The sequence below is a fragment of the Leuresthes tenuis genome, unplaced genomic scaffold (genome assembly GCF_036924035.1).
Source record: "Leuresthes tenuis unplaced genomic scaffold, fLeuTen1.0.hap1 SCAF_13, whole genome shotgun sequence".
NCBI classification, from domain to species: domain Eukaryota; kingdom Metazoa; phylum Chordata; class Actinopteri; order Atheriniformes; family Atherinopsidae; genus Leuresthes; species Leuresthes tenuis.
In genome coordinates this window covers 9844072-9871724 of record NW_027325367.1, presented here as the reverse complement: position 1 = coordinate 9871724, position 27653 = coordinate 9844072, and the positions used below count along the sequence as shown (strand labels likewise).

Genomic DNA, 27653 nt, shown 5'->3' with positions numbered 1-27653 from the left:
ATTAAAATATTATGTTGGGCTATGTTTTTATGCATTGGCTAACGCATCCATTTGTATGGCAATGTGCTTTTGTTTGTAATGGCATTTTAGTTGAAGAATGTGTGTAAAAGAGTGTGCATTTCATGTTATGGCCTCTCTCAGCTGTGACCCTGGGCCACATGTGCTGCCAATTAGGACCAATCAGAAAGCTGTAATCAGGGCGTGGCATGAGGATGGTGGCAGCGTGGCAGTGGGGGAGTTTTAAGACCCATGATTAGTGTGTCAGACTGATGAGGAAGAACAGGGGGAGCTGCCAGGCCAAATACCATTTCTTAAATTTGTTGCTGCCTTTTTTTTTTTAACCTCCACATGTGGGGGTCTGTGTTTATTTAGTGTGCGCCAAGCAGCCCTGGATAAAATGAGGTTTCAAATTCTTGATTTTTAAGAAAAACATTTTCAGTTGACAGAGAGGTGCGGTTTGACACGTGACCTGATGCAATTACAGAGAGGCATTTAAATGTAAGAATATACATTTCTCCATATAGTAACATACCTGACATTATGTTGCTTTTGAGTGAAAAGCAAATTGAAACAAAGGCTAGAAGCAATTTACTCATTTTGTTAGATTCAGATCTGACATAAACCTCCTCCGCTTGAGGTCATGGTGAGTAGAAAAGCAAAGGCAGGAATGAGAACCTGCTTTGTTGATTTTTCACTTGTGTCTGTTGTTAAGAAGACAACGGATAAAACTTTACATATTTAAGTGGTACTACCAGTGTCTTAACTTTTCAAAGCTCTTTCCTAATCAGGCTATGCTGTTCAGATCTGATGCAGCATTTTTCAGCCCTAATAAACATAAAGGCGAAAAATGTAATTCACAATCAAATTTGATAGTTTAAATTTTCAGGTGCTTTGTTATTTCATCTTCTTAAAATGATTTGTTTTTGATTTTAACATTTTTAACTACTAATTTCTTCATTGCTGTGGTCACTTTTTTTCACGTTTTTATTCTTGGTCTATATTATTATTATCAGATTATCAGATTATCACATTTTGTGCAGCATTTTACCCTCTTCCACTATCCGTGGGTTATAAAATCTCCTCCACTATGGGATGTGAGCTAAAACGTACACACAGAGCATGGCGAGTTTCTGTGATGATTTGGATCACGCAGTAAGGCACGTCAGTCTGGTTCTTTGCGTGAATGGTGAAAGTTTTACAGAGAATATGTTTACAACATGTTTCTTGCATGTTTATCCACCTTTTCAGCCACAACATGTTTAAACTGGAGACCAATTTTTGAGGTAATGTCACTGCAATCTGGTTTTAGTGACGCAACGATCAGTTTAAGAATCAACCCTGCAGTGAAAGCTTTAAATGTCAGTGGTTGAATAAGCCTGTCCAGATTTTCATCATTGCTTACAATTGGAAAAGTCTTGTAATGCGTCCAGGGCATAAGTAGTATCCAGTGAAGGGAGGGAGTGTGGTCTGCTCCGCTCTTTCCTGCGCTTTGATTGCCTCTTGGTTCACTGCCAAAATACGGCTCTGGAAATTTGATCAGTATGTTTATTCACTGGCTTTGAAACAAATGGTCCATTTTTACCCTAAATCACATGTCACAATTTCACTATTAGAACCACTGATGCCAGCAAAACCACACAACAGATTGCTCTCCGTTGCTTGTTTGTTGGTCCAGCGAGATGAACATGCGAGAACAGCAGCTGGACAGACCTTTATTTGTTGAGTTGTAAACTGCCGATCCAACAAGTGAGGCAAACGTGGTGACCGGAGCGTGGCCGGGCCTCCAAAACCACATGTGAGCGGGCAGGAATGTATTGCCCACTGCATTGCGGGTTTGTGTCTGGAGGAAAGAGCGCAGACTCCCTGACTCACAGGACACTGTTAGGTTGGGGGCTGTAATGGGATGGGGAAGTTGGGTCTTGTAACTTTTGGGAATCAGTGTGGAACATCTGTGGGAGTGTGAGTCATAGCCACAGTATTGTCTACAACTGTCTTACGTGTACATTAGCTCTTTCAGAATTTTTGCTTTTGTTTTAGTCTTAATTAAAAGTATTAAGCATTGAGGCAAGTCAACACCTGCTGACAACTGTTGCTTTGACAATATGATTCCGACATCCCTTTGGTCTGAAGAATTGTATGGGAAAGTTTATACATGTCTGAAAAAACTTTATAGATAAGTAATACTTTACATGTCATGGATAATACAAGTTTCGTCCTTAATAGAGCTGATATGGTTAACACTATGGATGATAAATTTTAATGATTTAAAATAACATTTTAGTCATATTTGAAGCATTAAATGGTGGTTTTGGACTGCAAGTCAGTCAGATGTCAGTCAGACAGCCAGTAATGCACTGGTGAATATAAGCTGCCGAAGTCCCATGTATTCCTCTTAGGAGTTGATACAGACCAAAACTAGAGCTTTAAGTGAATCTTGAATTTATGTTCCTCAGTTGTCCATAAAATGACAATACATTTTGTTCCATGACTGTTTTATATTCAAACACCACACTCACGCTGAAAAAAATTACCATATCAACTTCAAAGTCTGTTTCTCATCATATAGGCTGCATATAAAATATGGATGATGATCTGTGACATCACTCATTAGTTTGTGGACTGCTGTTGCCAAACCTCAAGCTTGTCATTTGACAGTAAACAGCTTTAGTTTTTGTAGCAGAAGTGACTTTGCCCTTTGACTTGGTGTAGGATTTTTTAAAGTGTTTCAGAGTCATTTTCAAAATGTTTCAGTTAATTTACATTCCACTGTACATATTGACTGGAGTGCACCTTAGCCTAATTTAATTAATTTTGCACAACGAGGAGATACACAGACTGGTTTTTATAGGGTCTCACAGATGATTGTGCATATCAGAGTGAAAACCAACCCATTAGGAAAGATAAGTATGCAGAATTTTGTCAAAGCATAGATTCATACAAGGAAACAACAAACTATCTGCAGGATTTAAAGTGCCCAAACAGATGCCTCCATAATTCTAAAATAACTTGTTGCGTGTAATTCAGCGTACCTGACTATTAGACCATGAAAAGCAATGTCCCCTGAATTTATGAAACAGTGATTAAACTATTTGGCCACAATGAACCAATGGCTATATATATAGTATATACACACATAAAACATGTGTTTTCGATTTAGGGTAAATAAAGGATTTTTTCATTTAATTTTATTTATTTTTTAATCTCTGCAGACAATACGGATACAATATATCTATAATAAATAAATATCTATAATAAATAAAAGATAATATTGCCTAATCATTTACCTGGTTAGGCTCCCTGAGGAGCTGGGAAATGAATTACTTTTGTAATTTTCCTTTTTAAGCAACACATTGTCTAATTATAATGTGATTTTCCTTTCATTTCCTCCTCCCTGAACTTCCTTCCTTTGCTCCACCTTTCCTTCTCTTTGAAGTTCCAAAGAGGTTACTCCAGGAGCAGGGCCCCAGACCACCAGAGTACAACCCACCACCCAGTGCCCATGACCCCAACATAGTGGGAGACAGCCCTCCTGAGGGGAGCTCTGGGAAAAGCCTTGACACTGTTCCAGGTGAGCAAAATGACAACCATACAACCATCTACATTCTCACACATGTAGGCTCAAATTCTTTGCTCCTCAGAGCCGTTAACAGTCTCAGGGCCTCCCAGCCATGAAGAGCAACCGTAATTCAGGTCTGAAGTCAGGGCATATATGTATGTATGTATATTAAAAGTCTCAAGTTCAACTGTTTCCACATGTGTCCAAGGAGAGCCATTGGTTAAGACAGTTTATGATCTCTGGTTTTAAAAACATATTACTTTCCAAAAACAAGAGACTCGTATATTTTTACCTAAAGTCTGAATCCGTCAGTTATAATGTCAGACTCCCAGTTAGAGAAAGAAGGACCCGATTGAGCAAAAATAACAAAATGACAGGATGAAAAAAGTAGACCCCAGCAAGGAGGAAAACTCAAACAAAGCTTTATTCATAAGGGAAGTTGGCCTTCATCCAACACACTAATTACTCTGCTCAGCTACCGGCACTGGAATGATTAGGAGGATACTCAAATGAATGAGGAGTTAAGACAGAGAGAGGACATAGGGTGTGTGCTGCATCGCTGACAGCCTCTAACGCATGAGTGGCTTCACTTCCTCTCACTGACCTCGAAACCTCCACCTCCAGCTTGTCTGGAAAAACCTGATTCCATCATGTGACAGTGGATGAAACTTAAAGATATATACAAATAACTGCAGTGTGGGTATCAACACCACAAAGAGCCTTACCTGCTATCCTTAACATGTTGTAAGAAAATGTACAGTAAGTTTGACAGCTTGTTATCTGCATCATGTACTGCCTCTTGCACTCGATAGACAGAGGTGCCCCCACACCCCCTATTCCAGAAAGCCTCCTGCTGTGAAGCACATTCTGAACAGCAACTGCGGACGAGGTTCGGACCAAAATTGTCCAAACTTCCACTTAAAAATCTCTGACGTTCATGTTTGAAAATGACTTAGGAAAAATATCTAAACCTAAGATTTCAAGGCTTTTTTAGTAACATAAGCATGTCAAATTGAATTTAGAATCTAGTGTATTGTTTAACATAGGTTAACCACAAGATCGTACCTTTATTCTATTCATATTTGGTCCAAATACTTGTTGCCAAATTGAAAAAAAAAGCTATTCAGACAGAAAATTCAAAATTTCTTAGAAACAAGTATGTGCTGCCATTCCATTGTTCCGAATCCTGTATTTTCTGTCTACATTTTTGTGGCTTTTTTGTGTATATGGTTGAAAGAGAGAGATTGTGGTTGACTGTTTGCTGAGGTCCACGCCACAGCAGTGGGTCCAGGTGGAAACATTTACCTTCTCAGTGAGCAATTCCACTCTAAACTGCATTTATCAGATAAAGACAGCCTGACACACCTTGCACTCTGTAATTAGAGGTCACTGGTGTGTTTAACAGTTCACCAAAGCAAGCTTACATTCGCTGACAAAAAATCCAGTCATAGAAATATGACTATGTACCCACACACCTGGGTCACTCTATTTTGACTCTGAGATTAGGCTGTTTTCCCAGCAGGGGAAAATTGTAGAGACTACACTATCCTGGCTTGGAAAAAAAGAAAAATTCTTCAGGTTTACTAATGACACTATATTCAGAAATGAGAAGGAATCCTTGGCTCTCGTATACCTAAAACCAGCACAGAAGAAAAAGGCCCTTCTTTAAAGAGAATTTCCCCAGTTTGGGGGGAACTTTTGAAATGTTACCAAACTGCAAACTTTTTCCATCTGGTTCTCTGTCTCTTAATGACCTGAGTCAGAATGAATATGACAGAAGCGGATGTCGCGTTATCTTCTGAATCACACATTTCCCCGCGTACACGTGTGTGTTTTACAGAAAGCTGGTTAAAATCTCGGGACATTTTAGATGACTCAGTTTTCTGACTGATGTTGTTACAATACACTCTTGTTTTTCTGTAAATCACCCAAGTAGTCATGAATTACTTGGGACTCTTTCTAAATGCCGGGGTCACAGATTCTGACCTCTCAGTTCCGCTCTGCATTTAAAACCATAACTTTCCTTTTTTGACTGGAGTCTGGTTTGTGTTGTTAAACTGCGCTTTCCTGTTCCTTTATCTTTTTATCAGATAAGAAAAAGGTTAGGGAGACAAACCCCAACGAGGAGAAACCATCAGAATCTGAAGGAGGAATAAAAGAAAGTCCTCCACAGCCACCAGATATGAATCCCATCATGAATATCACTTCGAGTGGCAACATGGCTCTCATCAGCAACGCACTGGCAGCCTACACTTACATATCAGGTAGGACAACATTCGTGGAATCTAATGTGGCATCATTTGATATAGAGACAAGGCTTTTAAAGTATGGAGACCTATGAATGTCTGTGAGGAAAGGAGTTGCTATTGTTTCTTGGCCCATGAAATCTGTGACATTTGGGTTCGGGTAATGAATGCATTGGGTGCTGCGTGCGTATGGCAATCCTTTTTTTTTTTTGATAAAGTACCCTTTCTTCCTGGGACTCAAAGGTTTGGTAAATGTGGGCCAGAGGAATGCAGATGTAAAGTAGAGATAATGGCTGTACACATTACACACTGAGTGCTTCTCAAAGTCACAGATGCTTCCTTAGTATAACTGCTCCTTTCCAGGTCATGACCTTCTTAGACTAGGAAAGATTTTTTTCTTTTATTAAAAAAAAAATTGAAGAAATGGCAGCCATTAAGGATGTTTCCTTGACTCTTAGAGAAGCACCAACTGTTCCTCACATGCACCCAGCATCTCCTGGAAGAGTTTGTGCCCTTCCTGCTTTTATTACCATTCACTCTGTGACTGGAATAAACAGTTTATACATAGTGTAATACATTGTGAATTCAGTCAAATAAACACACGAGACATATGTTCTACATTGGCTGAGATGACAACTCTACTTGCCCAGCTTTGAACGGTTTCCCACATAAGTCATTTCTGTCTTGATATTTTATGATCTCTGCATATTTGTAGCTTTTATGAATAGGAATATTATACTGCTAGAAAAACCTACCCACAATCTTTTAAAAACATAATTGTATATTTTGCTTACTTTTTATTCGGAATGTCGTAAACGTTAGAGGGTCTAATGACACAAATGGAAAGAAATGTACTGAGCTGACTTTTGCTGCTGCTAAGCTCAATGTAAACAGCCAGAGAGAGCCAAACCACTGAGATGATTGTAACATGGGAATCCTGCTTGAAGAATCTGGATGAGCTGTAAAAGTATAAGAGTGCATGCCTGCAAAGAAGCAAAAGGTAATAGCAGTAATAAGAAAGGTGAGATTTAATCTGAAAAAAAATCTTCAGGATGGAGCAGTTGTTGCAAAGCAAGCTTCAGATGTATGGAGTGAATATCACACTGGTTCTTTCAGAACCAAAGAATGAAAGAAAACAGAATGATGCTGCTGTATTTAGAAAAAGGGGGTGATATTGAGTTTTGTTTCTGAGAAGAGAGGTGCAGAATATGGCTGTCATGGCAGAGTAAATTATTATTACTTAAGTAAACCAAGAAACCAAGCCAGGGAAGTGAGTCATCTGAGTTGGAACCAATGTTCATAATGGTGAGTGAGTCATCAAGTGAAATATGCCTGGCTAAACGGGTCAGGAAAAGATAAAGAAACTCTTCAACAGTCTTTAACAGAAAGATCCAATTATAATTTTTGACATGTCTTCTGACAGAAGTCAACTGAATGTTACATTCTTCTTCCTGACTTCCTCTCTCTTTCTCCTCTACAACAGACCACCCAGAGAGGGCTGCACTATTCTTTGTCTGCGGTGTGTGTTTGGGCCTCTTCCTTACGCTCTTCGCCCTGGTGGTCCAGATCTCCTGTCGTACCGACTGTCAACCCGGCCAACGGCCTCCCGCCAAGAAACGAGCGCGCCCTGCCGATTCGTCCTCCGACTCCAGTGACTCGGACTCGGACTGGGACACCACCTCAGATCTGTCGGCACGGAGACACAGACGCTTTGAGCGTACGCTTAACATGAACGTGTTTACGTCAGCAGAGGAGCTGGAAAGAGCGCAGCGGCTTGAAGAAAGAGAACGAATCATCCGTGAGATCTGGATGAATGGGCAACCGGACATCCCAGGGACTCGGAGCCTCAATCGGTATTACTGAGGGCTGCTTAGGGACTTTTAAGAAAAAGCTTACTTGACTTGAACAAACTTTAGGGCACACTTGGGTTGGAGGGGGAAAGAGACGAGGACGCGTGGAGCTTGATAAGCAAACGTGCAACTAAGCAACTATGGACTCTGATTGAACAGCGGAAGTTCCCCCTCTCTGTTGTTTTGCATGTTCCTCTGGGTATCATAAACTAGACCCCCTTTAGCTGAACAATAAGCTCCCACTCTGCATGGCAGGTTTGCCTCTTAGCTAGCTCTAACTGCCGGGAAGTGAGAGGTGAAAGGCTACACTGACTTGCTGGTGACCTCAGCAGGCTTTTTTGAAGTGGGGGATTTATGGGTAAGCTTTCTTAGACATACACAGACCTGCAGAGACTCCACGGTGCCTGAAGGACCAAGGCCTCAGATGGGTCTGTTTAATACAGAATGCAGGGCAGCTGGAAGAGACTGTGACACTTGGAGCTTTATGCTCACTACCCTCCAGTATTCAAGTGTGAACTTTGATAGAGGGGCATTTACATGAAAAAAAAAAAAAAGTGCGCTTGACAATGGGACAGTTTAAGACAATCTTTCCAGAGTGAACAACCGTGTTGCCTTTTGAGCTTTATAAAACCAAAAGATTTTGTGTGTGTGTGTGTGTGTGTGTGCGTGTGTGTGTGTGTGAGGGGGGATCCTTCTCAACCCTTATAAAATATATTTTATATTATTTAATAGTTTATTGATGTTGTGTATTTTTTTTTTTTTTTTTGTTCTCTAGTATGGTTTATTATGAGATATTTTTATACTTGGCGAAGGTTATTTGGCACCTCAGGGATGCAATCCTAGTGTTTCTGTGTTTGGTTGATGTGCTCTCTTCCTAAGAAGGGGATCAGCCCATTTAAATAGCTCTTTCAGCATTTAAAGAATTAGAGATATGATATCACAAGCCTCAAAGAGGTTTTTAGTGATCTAAGCTTATTTTTGATACAGTAATTCACAATGCGGTGCCTTTTCTAGCGATTAGGTCATTGTTGCCATGATTGCAACAAGTGTGTCTCAGTAACTGGACAGTTTATTAATTGGAAATCCTAAATTTGTCTTATCACATTTTTATTCCCTTTTTTAAACATTGTTGCTATGCTGAAGTAGAGCCTGTGTAAAATCTGAATGTTTCTGTGGAATATTGCACTTGCTATCTACTCTGATCTGTATGTAAATTACCAGAATAGGCTAATTTTGTACCTGTGCTTTTGTTAGAATTAATTTTCTGTCGTCACTCATCAAATATTGCGTGAACTTCTGGCCTGGTGTCAACCATGTCCATATTTCAAAGCTATCAGTGCAAAACAGATGCCTTTGGTAATAACTGTTCACTGCCATCTGAAGAAGGAACAAGCACTGCAGAAAAAAGTACATAGTGGGCATGTAAACTACTTCTCTTTAATGTTACCAGTTCAACAATATAAGCTATTGTCAGTCCAGTTCTGTGTTTGCTTACCTTGATTTAAGCAGTGGAATAATGATAGTTTTCATTAAAAGGTTTGTATTTCTTTGACTGAGACAGAAATTAAAGACCACACAGGACATATTAGGATCATCCTCATGAAGCCCACCACTGTACTCTTTCTGTTTAAGTTTGAATGGAATTAAAATGTGCCAATAATTGGTATCGTGAGACCAAAATATGAATTCCTGCGCTTGGAATAAACTGTTGAAAAATATTCACACCTCCTCTAAAATGTTTATTTTTTATTTTTTTTATTGTCAATTACAAATGTGCAAATCTGGATGATTACAGAGTACTGTGACATAACAAAATTAAATCGTTCATATCATAATTATACAAAACTTCGGAACTGCAAATATGAAAAATAAACAGACAGAACTGTGAGTAATGGCAATTGAGATGTAGAACGGCGCAGCTCGCCCTCTGGTGGTGACGTTAGGGCTCTACAGTTTGTAAAAGCAGAAAATATTCCTTAACGAAATAATAGTTTCTTGAATCTCAGGGCAATGTTGTATGTTCTTTGATAGCTAGTATAATTTTACTTCTTTCTTTTTCAATGTTTTCGGGGGTGAAAAAAAATGCATTTCTTCAAATACTATTTGGAAATTGTTGCGTTTTGTCCTGTCGTTTCCATGGATACCATAAACTTCCCACGGTGGGGCTGTCGTGTTGCATTGCACACCAGCAAAACATTTATTCACATCCTTAATTAAGTTCACTAGAACTGTCAGTTCTGTACAGGTAAAGAAGTTCAAGGAAAAAAAAACTCCAACAGGAAATGTCTTGCAGGTGGAACAGCCACGGTTTGCCATTTTTTCCAGGATATACATTTCGTGACGTGACGGTAAGAATGTAGCTATAGCTACAGCTAGTTGGTCAAATATGAAACCAGCTATATTTAAAATGTTTCAAACAAAACGGAAGGCTAACGTTAGCTTCTGACTTACATTAGCTTTTGTTGTTTCTCTGTTGTACAATTGTCACTGTAGTGTTCCTTCATTCGTTGTAGGTTATTCTTGAAGGTACAATTCATGCCTGGTCAAATGTTTGCTTTAACTGTCTCACATATACAGAGTCTGGAAACCGGGTGATCTTTGATCTTCATGTAGCACTGCTTTAAAAATAGGGATCCTAATATCCTAGGAATCCAAATATCTGATTGTGCTCATTCGCACAAATAAAGCCCGAGATTATTGCCTAAAACGTATGGTACCATGGAAATAAATAAAAATGGAATAAGAAAGCTTTGGCAGTTCCATCACAGTGTTTGGGCTAATTTAAAATGAACTTTGGTGAACTGAAAAACAGTCAAAGTTTGTTTCGTTTTTGGAAGTCATGGATGCTACTTCCTCCAGGGAAATGACGATCTGATTCGGTTTCAGTGGTGAGCTTGAAAGCCAGTATTCGTGGATAGGGCAGCTAACATCCTGCAGAATAAAAACAGCATGGTTCTTTAGTAAAAAAAAAAAAATTAAAAGTGGATGCTAAACTGGCTAAACTTTTGGAAAGTGCTGCAGCCCTTTGAAAACATTTGGTGCAGTTTGAAATTGAAAATTGGGCAAAGAAACTGTTGAGGAGCTGAAATAATTTTCCATTTAGAATTTTCTTTTGATTTTATCTACTGCTAATCGATTCCGCTCCGAAATACTTTGTACCTGCAGAAGTCAGCTTTCCATCGGCCCCAGACACTGGGCTATAGGAATGGCTACGCTCTGCCTCGGCGCCCCACTGTGGGTATTGGCCAGGATCCTCTTTTATCAGAGCAGCTAAATCAACAGCAGATCAGTGAGTTGTCCTTCAAGGCACCAGCAGTTACATATGGCCCCTCTGACGAGATATTATATGAAGACTTCATCCCAGCTCATGTTGCTCTCGACAAGAAGGTCTAGTAGCACCAAGAAAATATGACTAATTCAGATGACCATTTATCCATTTTGAATTAAAACCTCATTTGTCTGTTGTCCGCTGCCTGCTTGTCTTTTAGCTGCTTCGTTTCTATGGATACTTCATAGAGGATATCTTGTATTGCCCTGAAGAGCAGTACCGTGTACGCCCCGTGGTCATTTACTACTACCTTGAGGATGACAGCATGTGCATCATCGAGCCCATGGTGGAAAACTCTGGAATGCCACAGGGGAAGCGGATCAAACGCCAGCATCTACCAAAAAATGAACGTGGAGAGCATTATGAGTGGAAAGACCTCAACCTAGGTATGGATCTGGACGTCTACGGGGTCAAGTATCACATCACAGAGTGCGATGCCTTCACAAAGGTACGGCAGTCACCTGTATGAGCGCTCTCCCTGTTTTTTATTGTTGTCCTACACTTTTGTGCGGCAATTATGGCTTTTGAGTAAGAATTCCATTGTTGTAAAGTCTGCTTTCTCTCATGCGCTGCACAGGAATTCATGGAAAGCGAGGGCATGGTTCTGAATGACCCGGAGCCAATGCCAGAGGATCTGTACATCAAACGCCGCAAAATCACAACACCTCATCACATCACCCCTTCCAACTTTGACAAAATGTACAGGTTTCTTTCCATGGATCGCAAGGTAATTAAATTCCCTCTGTTTTAAATGAACTAAGTAACTATTTTAAAAGCACATCTTTACTCAAACAGTATCACAAGAGAAGACGGACTTGAATAACTTCACCTTTACAATTTATTTTGCAAACGAGTATTATGAGCTTGTACAGTTCATCTATCCAGTATGTGTTGTGCCTGAGACATATCTGGGATTTTTGTCAGGTGCTTCGTTTCTTTGCCCTTTGGGATGATTCTGACAGTCTGTTCGGTGACACCTGGGCCGTTGTCATTCACTATTATCTGGTGGACGACACAATAGAGATCAGAGAGGTCCATGAACGCAACAGTGGCCGGGACCCCTTTCCTATTCTTATGCGCAGACAGAGAATACACAAGAAAATCAAATCAGGTATGAAGCTGTGCTGTGTCACTTTCAACTGTAATTCGCTTGAGTCGGCTCAAATAAAGGGGGGAAGCTTTGCCTTTATGAGTTGTGTTGCATTACAGAAAGTTTTGTCCTTTTCAAGTCAAATCTTATTTGACAACTGATATGATAAAGAAAATAGCTTTTTCTTTTAGTGTTGGTTTTCGTATGTTTTCTTGAAAACCTTTTGTCATCTTGTGACACCAAAAGGATGTCTGTGCAGGATTTGCATCCCAACAATATTTTCTTGTTTATTTGCTCTTTATTCTCATTAGAGAATTTCCCTAGCTGTGTGATGGAGGTATCCAAGGAAGATGTAGATGAGTACTACTCCCCCAAAGACTTCCAGCTGGGTCAAACTATTAAGCTACTGAGCCGTCGCTTCCTGTTGTTTGACTGCGATGGTTTCACCAAAGAGTATTACCAGAAGAACCACCCAGACTTGGAAATGAAACCCGTAGAGGTACAAAAAAAGGCAGAAACGCTTCAGGAGAAGAAGGTGAGAAACTAAACAGCATGTACTGTACTGCGTTGTCTTTATGTTTCGGCACAGATGTGCTGTTACATTACAAAATGTCTCTCTCCGTTACACACTGATTCATTTAGTCTGTATTGGCAGGAGATTCCACCATACAATGGATTTGGCTCCCTTGAAGACTCTCTTCAGAATTGTTTGTCTCTGAATCCTGAGCCTCCCAAAGTCGACGTGTTGAAGATGTTCGAGAACGACCGTAAAGTGTTGCGCTACATCGCCCGGCTGGTGAGATAACATTTACCCACGTGTTTGTGCTGCCTGTACAGTGGAATCTACTCAATTGTCTGCAGTTACCAGAGGTCACCACATTTCCCGGACATTTTTTTTTTTCAGTCCACAAGCAACAGTGCCAATCAGTTTGAACTCAGTTGACTTAATATATATGGTAATCGCTTGATATGGATATTCAGTTCCACTCTCATCGCTGAAGCTGTCATACGTTCCGTTCCAGGATTCCCCAAATCCCGAAGATGAATGCCGACGTTTCTTGCTGTCCTACTTCCTGTCCAATGACATGATCAGTATTTTTGAAAAACCCACCCGCAACTCTGGAATCATCAGTGGGAAGTTCCTGGAAAAGACCCGCATTCCGAAACCAGGCTCCACTGTGGACAACCCTGAGTTCTACTCACCTGCAGACTTTGCTATAGGAGCCACTGTGGAGGGTAACGTTACAGTTCTTACTGATTTGTGTTGTTATAGACTCTCCTTCAAAAGTAAGATTCACTCGAAAATCTTCCCACCAAAACAACATTGTATAACTCATTCAATCACAGTGCCACACACCCTGAGTTATAGCCATTGATACCAAAACAGAAACGCTCAAAGCTCGACCTTTGTTGTTTTTTTTAAGTTTTCAGTCACCGCTTTGTGCTGATTGATGCTGACCTCTACGTCCTTAAATACCTGGAGTCCATTTCAAGCCAGATCCCTTCTCAGACGCTGGAGTCTTTGCAAAAGAAGCTGGGTGTGGGAATGACAACTGGCCAGACAGCTTACTTCCAGTAGGTGTCACTCTTTACAAATAATGAAAAAAAATTTTAAAAATGCAAAATGATTTACGTTTTCTTTTTTTTTTTTTGTAAAGGTGAAGCAGAATCATCTTCATGACATAAAGGAAATCCTGGAATTTTGTTGCTCCAAGGCCTCGATTCTATTGAAATTAATCCAACAGGAATGACGTCTCAACATAATAAACCTTGTATCTGCTACAAAGATCTGTCAATAAAAATACAACAACCATTCAAAAGGCCCTTTCATTGTGCATTTGCGTCGGTCAGCTCTTGAACCCCCTCAGCTACGTGCAGATAGAAGTTGACACAACCATTTGTTGAGCTGCTGCTCAATTCAATCACAAGTGTGTTATTGATCGTGTTAACACTTGTAATGCTTCTTTAAAAAAAATAAATAAAAATCTCTGACAGAGAAACAAGTCGAAAAACATCTCAGTTACACCAGATAATTCCACAACTTGTTTCAGACAGCTGTATCATTTAATAAAGTAATTAACAAAACATTAGGAAAAAAAGATGGAATGGCATGCGGTAATATCCAACATATGCACTTAATGAGAATTTGTTAAGTGACCAGTGACATTTGTACAATTTGTTTGCCATATAGCTCATGTCATACTTTATCATCAGTAACGCGTTTCTGCCCCAGTGGACCAGAGTGGAAAACAAGCAAAGCCGGCTCAATATTAAGAGCTGCAACACTACAACCAGTTACAGTACTTATGTTTGAGGAAATGCATCAACACATTCAACACGGACACATACGCTGCACACCATGCTCACTTCACTTTTTAAAAATCGCTCTGCATACAATGGTGTGCCTTAGGGCGGGACCGCAGGCAGCGTGGATGAATAGAAAAAAAATGTAAAAATACTGATACAATGAGAAGATTAAATGTCTTTTGGGCTCAAGGTATTTCCTTGGATTTCATTTTTCCAGCATTCAAGCCTAAGTCTGTTGCAACTGAGTCCCTGTGACATCACAGGACGTTCTCAGCCAGAAGCTTGGAGGCCGGTGGCCGCCAGCTTCACTGTTGTGCTGATGAGAAACCTTAGCCAGGGCTAAGACCACGGTTCAGGCCAGTCAGTGTGCCATCCTAAGGGGATTTGAGTTTCTTTGTCCGAGGAGAGACTCCATTCTCAGCTTTAAGAACTCCGTTTTCATGGTGACCAACTAGTGGGAAGAGACAGGAGGGAGAAGTCAGATTATCAGTCAGTGAAAGCGAGATAAGCAAAGGTATTTAAACTCACGTGAGTCTCTCTTTAGTGGCCGTAGGGGTTGCTTTGCGGCAGCCTTCTTGCGAACAGCCTGTTCGTGTCTGAACTCCCTCCAGCGCCTCAGTTGGAAGCGGATAAACTTCCAGAGTAGCCAAGATTGAGTCAAACACACCAGCAGTAGAACCGTCATCCTGGAGGGGCCCAAGGCAAGAAGATTTGTTTTAGACAATGGGTTCAACATTATGTGCCACATTAATGACACCACTTTCTGTCCTTGTGCATTTGAAGTTCTGTCTGAAGGATATAGACGAAAGGACCGTTTTAAAAGTTAATTTTGCACAGATTGTGGCTGTGATGCAGCCACCTTTGCTGGGTTTTGAAATATGCCATTTTGATATTTATTATTTAATAATAATAGATTCATTCTTTTGTGTGGGAATCGAACAACATCAAAAGTCGTTCCTGGCAACCTTCACTGAGAAATACATGTGCAAAATGGGCACAAAGTTTAACTAGAAGTCATTACAGTGGCTGTAAACTGTAATGGCAGCGCTGAAAATAGAAATCATTGCCCACAGATGTTGGTAACTGATCTGTGGGCAATGACCAGTCCAGGCCTCACCTTATCAGCACGGTGTTGAAATTGCCCATCTCCAAGTCCAGCCCCTGATTCTCAGCCCGAGCCAAACCAAACCCCACAGACAGGAACATCAGGGTGAGTGTGGCCATCCTGGTAAACACAAAGCTCACCGCCCACAAGTCAAACCTGAAACGGGAGGGTAACATAACATGTCAGCTGAGGACGGAGGTTCGTCACGCATGTGTCTAAGGGTGAAATTACTTACATTTTCTGATGGGTCTCATCAGTAAAGTACAAAAGTCTGGCAATGTGGAAGCCCAGCTCTGACACGTACTGGAGGAAGAGGAGTACCAGACCCACACGACTCAAACTGCACATGATAGATGACAGAACAAGGTGACAGATTAGGGGACTGAAGAAAATCTGCATCAGCAGCTCCAGTATAATATGTAAAAGAAAGATGATGCTCCAAGTGAGGTGATGCAGGAAAATCTGCTGCGTCAGACAATTTCAAGACCAAGAAATTGTTTAATACATCTTTACATTACATTTCATTCATCTCACTCTGTGCATATTTCTTCACAGACATTTGAATGCACCAGCAAGTTATCTCCAAGATGCTTACTTTAACATATAGGCTGCGGAGATGTGCAGCAGGTAAAGGCAGATGTACTGGAGCTGACGGGGAATCTCCTCCTGAAAAACAAAGAGCCTTTATTTGGAAAAGCACCAGATTCTTAAATCTTGAAGACCTCTTATCTTTCCCATCCCTATGTAACGCATATACAGAATTTTTACAAGACTCCCAAAAGCAGAAATGTAAACAGAGCTTATCTAGTGGCACTCCAGAACTCCTCCAGTTCCCAGGGCCTCCCTACTGACCTTGCGTACTTTCTGGAAGTAGAGCTCCGGCAAGGCATGGAGCCAGTAGGCCAGCTGAGTGAGGTAGAAAAACTTCACCTGAAACCTAGAGCACAAACACACAGACAGACACGAAAGTAAGATAAGGAAGAAAAAGCCTCTGCAATGTGCATTCAACAGTGCAAACTTATCTTAGCCATTTTGTCTGATTTCTCCAGCTAAGTCTTAATCTGTGTTACACAACGATGGAGCTCGAGGGGCCTGCTGATTAACACGGCTGATATAACTGCACCTTTGCTTCATTCAGAATTCAGCTTGGACTTAAAAATATGCTAATTAGTGCCACCTCTAACCCCAGCGCTCACCTGCAGCAGCTCAAACACTGTGAAACACAGCGAAGATGTTAATGTTAAGCAAAAATTACCTGCCATCTCAGGTTTGTATTTGCTGATTTCTATATCTTAGACAATATTAAACTAAATGCTAAATATTAAAAAAAAAACATGACAATAAGAGGTAGTTAGAATCCTGGTGCACTGTTCTATATATGAAGATATACCTGAGTTGTGCATGAGGATAGTTTTCCCAAAGGCTGCTGGGATGCAGTAGGTATCCTTCCTGTGTGAGGAAATTAAAACGCTTTAAAGCTTTCATGTTTCAATACGACATGTGGCCTTTCTTTAACTAGGAAGTGGTCACTCGAATGCACTGTAAATTCTCACTCACTGTTAGGAGGATGTAGGAACTCCACACACTCGACACCAAGTGAAACACGCACAGCTGACCCGACTCATTAAACTTGGTATTCTTGCTCTTGGAGAGGTGAAGACGTCGATTCACTTTCTGCAACACGACATATCGTGTGAGAGCCAACAGATTCTGCAGCCAGGAATAGTATCATTTATTTCTAACTCAAGGAAATATGACATGTAACAAGGTTATATTTGATTGTATTTATTCAAAATCTCGAGAAATATTTTGGAAAATATACAATAATACAGTTTTATTGACAGGTTTTTAAAAAGGTTTAAGGTTTTTTAAAAAACAATTAAAAAAAAAGCCTCATTTTCATTTTAATCACACTCTGCATTCATTCCATCTGTTCAAAATAAACTACAGATCCCTGTGAGACGAGCAATAGGACAACAGAAAGGTGCTTACATCCAGCAGATACTCCTGCACTACGGCGTGGAGAATGATGGCGATGAAGAAATAGAAGAGGATGGTTGCACAGTCCTTCCATCCATAGTGATACGTTGTCACTTCTCCCTCTGAGCACACATAGGAGGGGTAAAACACACAGGGCACAAACTGTAAGCATGTGTTTTAACATCCTGGAGGAGCGTATTCCGTTTCTGTAGTCACAATCCAGAGAAAGTTAAACAATGACACGATGTTCGGTAACAGCAGCAGCGGAAGTGAGCTAACAGTGTGCTAACAGTCCAAGTTAGAGATGAATACGCATCTGCCTGCTGGATTAACATATACTGTAATGTAATACAAGAAATCAGTGTTTAAATACAATTTGGCAACACATACCTGGTGATAATGTGGTGATGTTGTACTGAGGCTGAATGAACAGTATGGCCGTCTTTGCTGTTGCCTGACAAAATAAACGAGAAAACTGTTGTCAAGTTTGGCGAAGAGATACTTCAAAAAGTGACAGTTTTTTAGAGGGGGATAGAGAGATGGTGAAAAGAACTTCATTCTTAGAAGATGAGCTGCTGAAACCTGTCTGACCTGAAGTGGTTTGATTGAAGGTGGGATGTGGAGGATGTAACAGAAGCTTTTTCATCTTTCCATTTCAAGCATCTCTACGAGCCTTTTTCAACATGTAACAAAATAAAGCACCTGGCCATTCCACTGTCTTACAATAACTGAACTAAAACAGGATTTTCATGCAAAATCTCAAAATGACTCACAGTGAAACAATCATCACTGAGCAGGTCTAAACGGTACAGTTAGCCAGGGCCCCTGACTGTTCGGGCCCCTGGGACACCTCTTGTCATACAGACAATCAAACAACAAAAAGGCAGAAAACAAGCTTAAAGAGATGCAGAAATACTAAAAATAACTACAAATGGCAACAAAGGGAGCCAAACAACACAAAAATATGTTGCAAGGATGCAGGTAAAGGTAGAAACAGACAGAAAAGATATACAGAAAGAGAAAAAACAAAAGGAGATGCAAAGTGACCAGACAGGGAGACAAATGACACAAATTCTAAGCAAACTGAAATTAAGTCAACAATTCGACATTCAAAATGAGCTCTGATTTTACACTAAATGGCTGCACACGCCTGCAAAAAGAAGAGGAAGAGATACACTCAACGATAAGACTGTTCGAAACTGACAGAAAACTGTTGTACACCTTTGAGAAAGGAGGCAAGAGCAAAGAGACACAAAGTGAACAGAGAGACACCAGAATTAACCTCAAAGATTCTAACTACATCATCTCTGGGGGGGGGGGGGGGGGGTAGAGATTAAAGCAGTAAGTGAGGGGCAGAAACTGAGAAAATGATTTGCTTATTATTATTGCACACTACTTCATTCAAGAGATTGTTGTAGACTATTTCGACTGCGTATCATTTTTAAATTAATGATATGTATATAGAATATCCCTTGAGGGAACCTGTTGGTCCCCAGGCACCAATTTTACACCATTGTGGGTCAGGCCACAAGTTCTGCTCTGTGCGCTCAGGCTGTGGTCTCTCAACAAATTCTCAAATTCACGTTTGTATCTAAAGGACTGCTGTTCCGCTTTTTTGCCCCCGAAACAACAAAAATGAAGGAAATCCCCTTCATATTTTCAGCTCGACCAGCTGTGTGATCACAACCAGGGTTCCGGATTGAAACTTTAAATACCCAGGGGGTGGCCAAGGACTCTTCTAGCGCACGTACACGAAAGGATTTGAGAATGACACGTCTAAATAATCCCGCCAATAAATGTCAGTCGTAAGATATCCCCAAGTCAAAGCGGTCTGAAGGGCAACTGAACCCACAGCGGCCAGAAACTGCTGCTCAAAGATTGAGACGTGGCAGTTAACTAATAGGATGAAGCTCAAGGCAAAAAGTGAGATAACTTCCGCTAAAGCCTTTCAATATAAGATATTTTAAATGCGGCCATGTACTATAACTCGTACGAAGTAACTGTCGCGCTTTTAATTTGAAAGCAAAGAAGGCTTCACTTCCTGTATAATTTTGGCTCGCTGCTGTATCTGACAAAGTTTGGTATTAAAACGTTGCAGAAGACTTCTGGAAACAACTTATTGTAGAGCAGGCAAAACTTGACCCTCACACACGCACACAGACACACAACAACAAAATAAAAAAGGAGTTAAACCAAGTATTTATAAGTGGCCGCACGTTAATGACAAAGGGGGGGTTTCAGAAAGTCATCATTTTAAGAAATTCATACATTTTAAGAGCAAGGCGCCGAACATATGTAAATATATATATATATACACACACACGTGTAAAATGTGCCTTCTAACTTGCCGCTTTAAGGCGCATAATTGTGGAACAGTTTAAATCAATGTCGCTACTTTGTGAGCAGAGCAACATTCATTGTTAAAAAAACTTGTAAAAAAAAAAAAACTAAAAAAAACAGCAGCAAGAAGCCCCCATATCCTCGAAAGTGATGACGATCAAACACGACTCAGTTGCAGTCAAACAAACAAACATTTTTACAGAGCTGAAATCAAGTCGGACGGATAGGATTTCAAGCCACATCAGTGCACCAGCAGCAGACTTGCAGTCTTAAAACAGCTGAGTGAGACGAAGGAAGGAAAAAAAGAATCAGAGTTCATCTCACCTCAAACATCAATCCAATCAAAATGAAAATCACCAAACTGAAGACGATGTCGGCATGGTTTTGAATGAGGAATTCCTGGCTGAAGAAGGGATAACTCTTGTTTCGCCGGCGAAATGCCATGTCAACTCAATGGAGTTTTCCCTGTGATTTTATAAAATCTGAAATTTTTCTGGCTACGAAGTTCAGGAGTTAACTTTCTCGGCGACTTGCGCATGCGCGTCGTCTTAAAGGGCAAGCGCCATAAATACCTTCTTTGAGGCCATTTACAAAATATTTTAGCTTCAGTCTGCCGTGACGTTACCGGCGGTGGAAGACAATTAAGCACCTTTTCACAAGCACTGCACTTCAGTTCAAAAGTAGGAGTGCGGGCATTTCCACGTGTTTTGATATCTTATGCTTCTACTTCGCCACATTTTAGAGGAAAGTGCACTTTTACATTTTCTACATTTTTCAGATAGCTTTAGTTACAGGTTCCAGATGAAGAATTTCACATCCAAAAGTTGGAAAGAGAATATGAAATGTTGTCATATATACACGTTTTAATTATATTACAAAGATATTCACATTTGCAATATTATATTGCCAGTGTACTAATAAAAAATGTACTATCTTGAAATATATGATGCTAATGTCACACTTCACACAAAACATTGTACCATGATACACTTTATTGAAATATACCAAAAAGCAAATGCATCTTATCAATTACTAGAGTGTATTTATTTCAATTTTTTTCTTTTTAACGTTGGGTTTTAAAAATGATTTTGTAACGCAACATTGAAAGTACATTTATTGATTTCAATATATGTTTTAACCACCTAAAGTTTTAGTGTATTTTCAAGCGCACTTTTTACATTTGTATTTCAATCCATGAAGTAATAACAAGGTATGCTGGTAAGTAGCTACAAGTGATAGCCGCTGGCAGAAATGTGCAAAAAGTATCTTTGATAAAATAAGAATGTATGAATGGCATATTAATATTTAGTGGGAGTTTTTGCAATACATTTTTAGTATACTTGTAAAACAGAGTAAATAAACAATATTTTCTAATCAAGCATGTAAATTACTACATACACAGCCATCTACTCAAGTATACTACGTGTACTTTAATCTTTTGCTCACAAAACTAATAAATACACTTCAAACTCTGCTCTTCTACAATGTAATTACATCTAAAATATACTTAACTCAAAAGTAGTTATTCTAAAAAAAAGTCAACGTTGGTCTGCAAGTACACTTAAGTAGGCTAAAATGTGATATACTTCAATATACTACATTGTCATTGATTGAATTGTAGAGCAGAAATGTTTGGTTAATTAGACAAATCTTTACTATGATTCTTCTAAGTCACTTTTCACATAAAAATACTCAGATTTTACTGCTCCAGCTTCTTTTCCTTTGAGTGTTTTGATTATTTAGACTGATAGCACCGTTGGTTGGACAAACCAAGCAACGGGATCCCTTTGTGAGATGGGAATTGACATAAAGCAAAGAAAGAAAAAAATCATTTATTGAGAAAAGAATCAGCAGATGAATTCATTAACTGCTGCCTCATATGTAACATTTAGACTCCTTCTCCATTAGTTACAATAGTATAAGTGCTTTTACGTTAAAACATGACAAATGATACTTATTAATACACAATTGTGTGATTTATCAAGGCAATATCCAACTATACCAACATCATTTCACTCAAGTAACACTTTTTATTCCAGAACTCTTAGTTACAATTAAGCTAATTTAGTGTAGAATTAGTACGTTCATTTAAGCAAAATAAACTAACTTGAAACTTGAACTTAAAGGAATAACTGGACATACGACTGCTTCAATGTAAATGATTACAGGGGAGCTTTATGTGTGTAGAGCAATCTTTTCACTGAAATGAAAGAAATAAAACCGACTCCTTAACTGCAGTCATCCCAACACGTAGGATGTTTATTGCTTATTTAAAGCCACCAGTGGCCTTGAACTTCACAGTTCAAAATGTCATATACATTAGGCAGTCACCTTGGTTCAAGAGAATATTCGCCATCATGTCACTGCTTTGTTCCTGTGAGTCACAACAGTGATGAGCAAACGTTTGCCCCTTGGAAATAGCAATCGAGAGCACATAAAAAAAAAGTCACCACAAATATCTCATAAGCATCTTTTCGTTTTGTCTCACAGAAGGTGTTCAAAAGCTTCTGTTTTTTAAGTCATTGCCTGAGACGTTATTGTTTCTATTCCAACGTAATAGTTGTTCCAAAAATACTTCAGCAGTTACATGTTCAACATGTAAATAGAGTTAAAACACCAAACACTTTTGCCAGGATGATACACTAGCCCTGCTCAAAGCAACATCAGTTAACATCATACAAAAATACAGCTCATCAACATCAGAGGGGAGAAGGGATGTGCTTTTCATCCATCCATTCAAAGAAGAATAACAAATGAATCTAAAACAATTCACAGCATCACAGCAACAGACGTATGATATGGAAGATAATTGTGCTTTTGAGGAAGCCAAAAAGCTCCAGCTTACACTGAGATGGTTCAGATTTAGAGGTCAGACCCTTCAGTCCACGTTAAATCAAGAACGCAGTCATGACGGTCACTAACTGGCTGTTTCAGCATGTACAAAAATCGGTTTATTGAGATCAAGAATCAGCTGCATATTCCTTATATACTTTATCAGTTAAAATTATGCACACTAACTTATTAAAGTAATTACAATCTAGCAGAACCAGAGTTCCTTTAGTTGCACAGTATAATGCTTGAGTGTTACATTCACAACGGAGAAAAAAGTGGCAAAAATATTTGTTAAATGCCAGGTAGAAGTTGTGTCTTAACTCCATACATCAGCCTAATTAGCTCTTTAATTTTCCTCTTGATGTCCAACATGGCAACATGACTGAGAGTTTTCCCTCCACGTGTTGAGCATTTGGGCAAAGCAATGCTTTCAGAGAAACAGTTTGGGAAGAGTACATGTCACATTAGTTGTTGTCCCTACTATGTTAACTTTAACTGCCAGCGTTTTCATCCCACAACACACAATAGATATTAAAGCTGGTGCGCTCCATTAAGCTGCGATTAACTTGTCCCCTGATTATGTCATAAGAAAGCTAGAAGTTATCGTCTTCGTCTCTGTGGGACATTATTAGCTGCCTCCTTGGACCTGTGAGATGAGGGACACTGGAGGGAGAGTCCAACACTCCAGAGTCCAGTTTAGGAGTAGAAATGTAGCGTGGCCCGACGCGGCCCATGAGTCCCCGCACATCTCTGTGAAGGGCTGGATCACTAGGGATGGAACTGAGGCGAACACCCTGTTCCAGAGCTCCAATGTCCCGATCCAAACGGGGGTTACTCGCACTGCTGGGGGACTGGGGATCAGCGCTGAAGTATAAGGTTGAACTTGATTCTGTAGGGCAGAAATATGGCTCTGGACTGTCCCCAAACACAGACTTACCCTCTGGCGAGCTGCGTTTGAAATCCGATGCGGGGGACTCCATCGGGCTCTCCATCTCCAGACTGTCATCTTCTTCTTCAGGCTGCTCAGTCGAAGTGGGTTCACTCACGCTCTGGAACTCGTCTTTGCAGTCTGAGAGGGGTGCCAGGCCCCTCTCCTGGGACTCAGAGGTGGAGACACCCTCACAGCTGCCTCCAGCTGTAATAGTCATACCCTCATTACTTTTATACCCTTGATTGTACTCCTCCATGTCCAATATGGCAGCTGCTCCCCCAGCCCCATAGGCCCTGTTGATTTTACTGAGATCTCCTGTTTTAAGGGCCAAGCGGATCAAGAACCAGTGGTGGTGGTAGCAAGGACAGGAGCTGTTAGGTCGGCCTCCACAGATTCCTGGGTGCTCCAGCAGAGAACCAGCCACACCCGAGAGGGAGAAGCTGCCGTGGTTTTGAAGAGAAGGAGCTGGCAGACTTTTGTCGCCGAGAGAGAAAGAGGACTCCCCCTGTTCTATGCATGTGCTGCTCATGTGGTGGCGGCTGGTACCCTGGGAGATCTCTGTAGACTTAGGATGGAGGAACCGGTAGTAAAGAACCAGAGAGATGGCACCTGGATAAGAAAAAAAAATGTATGTTAGTTCTCTGGAAATGCTTTACTTTCCACAAGCAGTAATGCATCCATGTGGTCCACATCACAGTGATGGGCTGCAGCAAAGAACATTGTCCTTCACACACAAACACAGCAAGTACAACTGAAAATGATTGCTTCTATTATTTCCCCAGGATTACATCCTATTATTAGTACAGTTTTTACAGACTTTTACAATCAATGTTTATACATAAAGCTGTGGAACCTCTTTGTAAAGATCACTTGCACAACATCAGTTATGTTAATGGTTTTTGCTTCACTGGGAGCACTTAAAGGTCATTAACAATTTTGTAATTCCATTAGTCACAGATGTGTTGTTTTACTAATTAGTTTTCACTAGAGATATGACAGAAACCATGAGACAATTTCATGTCAACCAAATAAGTATCAGACTGGTTTCCCCCCCCCCAATGCAGATACTTAATGACTCACCAAGGAGAAAGCTGCACAGCACAGTGGTGGGAAGAGTCATATTGTCCCATGATGCTTCACTCAGGAAGTCAGAGGCGGCCAGCAGCAGAGTGGCGTTCTCTACTAGCATGAACTGAAAGAGGAGAGAAGGTCACACCATCAGTCATCTGCAGACAGCTTTACGTCACTGTGAGCTGAGGACAAAGAGGTGAGGATGACACAGCAAACTATTTGTATCTGTGTTTGCCTGCTGCCATCAGTGTGGGCTAATGAGGCAAAGCTGTACGTGGCGTATAAGGACATACTCTGAGAACAAAAGCAATCTGAGGGAAGGAAACTTTATTTTAATATCTTACGGCATAGAAACTAGCCATGCGGAAGCGTGAGGGTCCATCCTTGACGTTGAGGAAGAGGAAGACGTGGACGAGCCCCAGGATGCCATTAAAGGCGCGCCAACACCAGGGACCAGTGCAGATGTCTGGTTGCTGTGATACCAGCCAGAAGGAGGCCGTGAGCCAGTGAAAACCTGGAGGTCAACACAAAAATAGACTACAAGGTGCAATAGAGGATGCATATACCATGTATGAAATTTGATGCAGAGGAGCAACTGAAAACTGGATGAAGAGGACATACTTCAGGTCTCTAGGGATAATTACATAACCTCTGATATAATTTAACATGAAAATTTTAATTTTCAAAGTTATAAATTGAAAGTAACGAGGAACATCGGAATCTCTGTTTTGTGCGCGTTCATTCGTATAAGTGAGATGTGTTGCAATTCGGCAAGAATTTGTTAACAGAGCACAAAAACCCAGAAGGACCTTGCTTCTCAGTGCTCACCTGCTACTCCACAGACCCACCAGTTGAAAACCCTGGCAAAGAACATGAGGCAGGTCACCCTGGCGCCCAGCATGCCTGCCCTCCACACCAGCTGGCACAGCAAGGCTGCTGGAGGCATTGCCAAGTGGCCCGGTCGTATCAGACAGCAGGCTCGGCTGTACAGCACCAGGGCCCAGGAAACAGACAGCACACATAAGCCACAGCAATAGGCCACTGAGGGTAAAACAGAAGCAAAGCATTTGAAAATGCACTTTATATCCTATCCATGCACTGTTTACAACAACCAACGCATCCCAAACATCATAAAGAGCCATTGATCTACTTAAAGATACGTTTACCTGGTGACATGATGCCAACATCAGTGGACACCACGACATATGCCTGCAGCAGGCTCTGGGGCAGCGTGAGGACAAGGGCCTCCAGCAGCCAAAGGGCAGCAGCATCTGCCTGCTGCATGACAGCCGCTCCGAGTTCAGCAACCGAGCCCTGCGAGCGCAACACAGACCTCATGCTGTCCCACAACCTGCCAGAGGAGGGAGACATAGCCAAATACCAGGGCAGTGTTAACCTTCTCGAAAGGGTTTCAGTGACAGAATAATGAGAAAACATGTCACACAAGATTCTTAGTCAGTCTATCTCCATGAAATTAAACCCTAATGTATATGAAAATGAATCTATCTGAAGTAACGAAGATCTTACCTTTTGAAAATGCCCAGGTGCAGTATGTGTATGACAGAGAGGTAGCATCGCCTGTCGTCTCCATCGTCGTAGTACCATTTCACACTTAGCAGTTGAACTGCTGTCCCTGGAAGGAAGAGGCCAAGTGTGAGGCCCGCCCACTGCGTCTCCTCGTTCCAAAGGTAAAACCCTATACAGTAGATCACTTAACGCATGCACACGGGAAAGAGAGACACAGATGCAAATTGGTTGAACTATTTCGATGTCAAAAACACAGAATAGTCAGTATAGTCTGAGTTATCATGAAGTTATCATGCACAGATCACAGATCTGAGGATACGTTGACATTGTCAGAGGCCAGCAGAGTCTTTCAAAAATTGAAAAGCACAAAAATCTTCCTTTAGTGACTATTTGTTTTAATGTAAGCGACCATTCTAATTAGATTATCCAATCTCAACAGATCAACTTCTGACCCCTGGCTTTCACACAACCTTCAGATATCTATTTTTTTACATTTGACTTGAGACTAATGCAGCAATTAAATAACTGTGTTGAGTCCAAGCAGCAGTACTGTATTTTTATCTTCAAGGAATGGCATACCTGCTGAAGACAAAGTCACACTTTGTACACATGCATTCATCTCTCTGAAATCCTGACCTTGCTCCATTGATCCGTTCTTCAGGGAGACGCACTGTGCTGCTCTGTGTTTTCAACACTGCCTCCAGATGTGCATTATTAATAACAACAGTCAGTGCTAATAATACTCTAATATTGATTTTAAACGTGTCTTTTTTTTTAGCAAATCAGTCAAGTCAGATTCAACCATAAAGGTATGAATGACAGTTAGTCTTTTATTATTTTATAACTAATTACGGTCAATGATTAAATTCAATACCTTATGGTAATGTGACCCTGGTGAATAACCCCCCCGGAGGTCTTGGGGCCACAGTTTGACCAGGTAAATGCTATGCATTTACAAAAGCCAGCCAGGTTTCCCAGATGTCTATTAATGGCTGAGTAACAGCATCGTGGTTTCAATTGTGATTCTACCTGAGCCACGGCTGCGGCTGGCAGAGCTCCAGCACAAAGCACCGAGCAACAGCGTTTTGTATTCGTTGTAGATTAAATCTCCCAGAGAAACCACACCTTCCTCCTAACTATTTTAACACGAAATTCGGTTTCAAGGACGTACACCAGCAAGCCAACATCCCGTTAGCGCGTGGAATTCTATGCCCACTTACGAGCGCTCCGTTCGGCCACGATAACCAGCGCCGACACGCCAAGCAGGACCGCCTGGCACCACGCGATCCAGCAGCCGCTCCGCCGGGCTGCCGACGGCATCCTGCGAGCGACCGCTCCAGCAGCAGCGTTTATCATGTTGCGGATATGTGGAAGCGAAAATGCACCAGTGACATTATCCTGGGCATCCTTCACCTCGGGTACATCCGTTCCCTTCTTCTTCTTCTTCTCCCGCTCCCTGCCCCCCTGTCAAAATATATGACGTCAGTGGA

At 40.9% G+C, this 27653-nt stretch overlaps 4 protein-coding genes across 5 annotated transcripts in view; 2 read left to right on the top strand and 2 right to left on the bottom strand.

The window, feature by feature from the left end:
• The window catches only part of LOC140266679 (protein eva-1 homolog C), a 74956-nt gene extending 65586 nt beyond the window's left edge, over window positions 1-9370 (top strand). The window contains exons 6-8 of the mRNA XM_072361748.1: window positions 3434-3568; window positions 5647-5820; window positions 7286-9370. Coding sequence (XP_072217849.1) covers window positions 3434-3568; window positions 5647-5820; window positions 7286-7665 — 689 coding nt within the window. The 3' untranslated portion in view covers window positions 7666-9370. The remainder of the gene's footprint in view (window positions 1-3433; window positions 3569-5646; window positions 5821-7285) is intronic.
• Window positions 9371-9638: 268 nt separating this feature from the next.
• efhc1 (EF-hand domain (C-terminal) containing 1) lies at window positions 9639-13860 on the top strand. Its single transcript, XM_072362133.1, has 10 exons — window positions 9639-10000; window positions 10818-11039; window positions 11141-11428; window positions 11558-11707; window positions 11905-12091; window positions 12382-12605; window positions 12726-12866; window positions 13093-13306; window positions 13495-13645; window positions 13729-13860. The coding sequence occupies exons 1-10, from the start codon at window positions 9935-9937 to the stop codon at window positions 13730-13732; spliced, it is 1647 nt and encodes a 548-aa protein (XP_072218234.1). The 5' UTR covers window positions 9639-9934; the 3' UTR covers window positions 13733-13860.
• Window positions 13861-14078: 218 nt separating this feature from the next.
• tram2 (translocation associated membrane protein 2) lies at window positions 14079-20345 on the bottom strand. 2 transcript variants are annotated; one of them, XM_072361749.1, is made up of 11 exons: window positions 20127-20345; window positions 17853-17916; window positions 17475-17584; window positions 17040-17192; window positions 16873-16931; window positions 16335-16419; window positions 16078-16148; window positions 15718-15822; window positions 15495-15638; window positions 14906-15063; window positions 14079-14828 (listed from the first exon to the last, which is right to left on the bottom strand). In XM_072361749.1, the coding sequence occupies exons 1-11, from the start codon at window positions 20244-20246 to the stop codon at window positions 14752-14754; spliced, it is 1146 nt and encodes a 381-aa protein (XP_072217850.1). In that variant the 5' UTR covers window positions 20247-20345; the 3' UTR covers window positions 14079-14751. The 2 variants fall into 2 exon arrangements, with proteins under 2 accessions (XP_072217850.1, XP_072217851.1); XM_072361750.1 differs by having other exon boundaries at window positions 14082-14828; window positions 17040-17156; window positions 20127-20344.
• A 1274-nt stretch (window positions 20346-21619) lies between these two features.
• Window positions 21620-27605, bottom strand: xkr5a (XK related 5a). Its single transcript, XM_072362704.1, has 7 exons — window positions 27384-27605; window positions 26164-26347; window positions 25803-25987; window positions 25465-25677; window positions 24981-25150; window positions 24646-24757; window positions 21620-24174 (listed from the first exon to the last, which is right to left on the bottom strand). The coding sequence occupies exons 1-7, from the start codon at window positions 27517-27519 to the stop codon at window positions 23228-23230; spliced, it is 1947 nt and encodes a 648-aa protein (XP_072218805.1). The 5' UTR covers window positions 27520-27605; the 3' UTR covers window positions 21620-23227.
• Window positions 27606-27653: the final 48 nt, after the last annotated feature.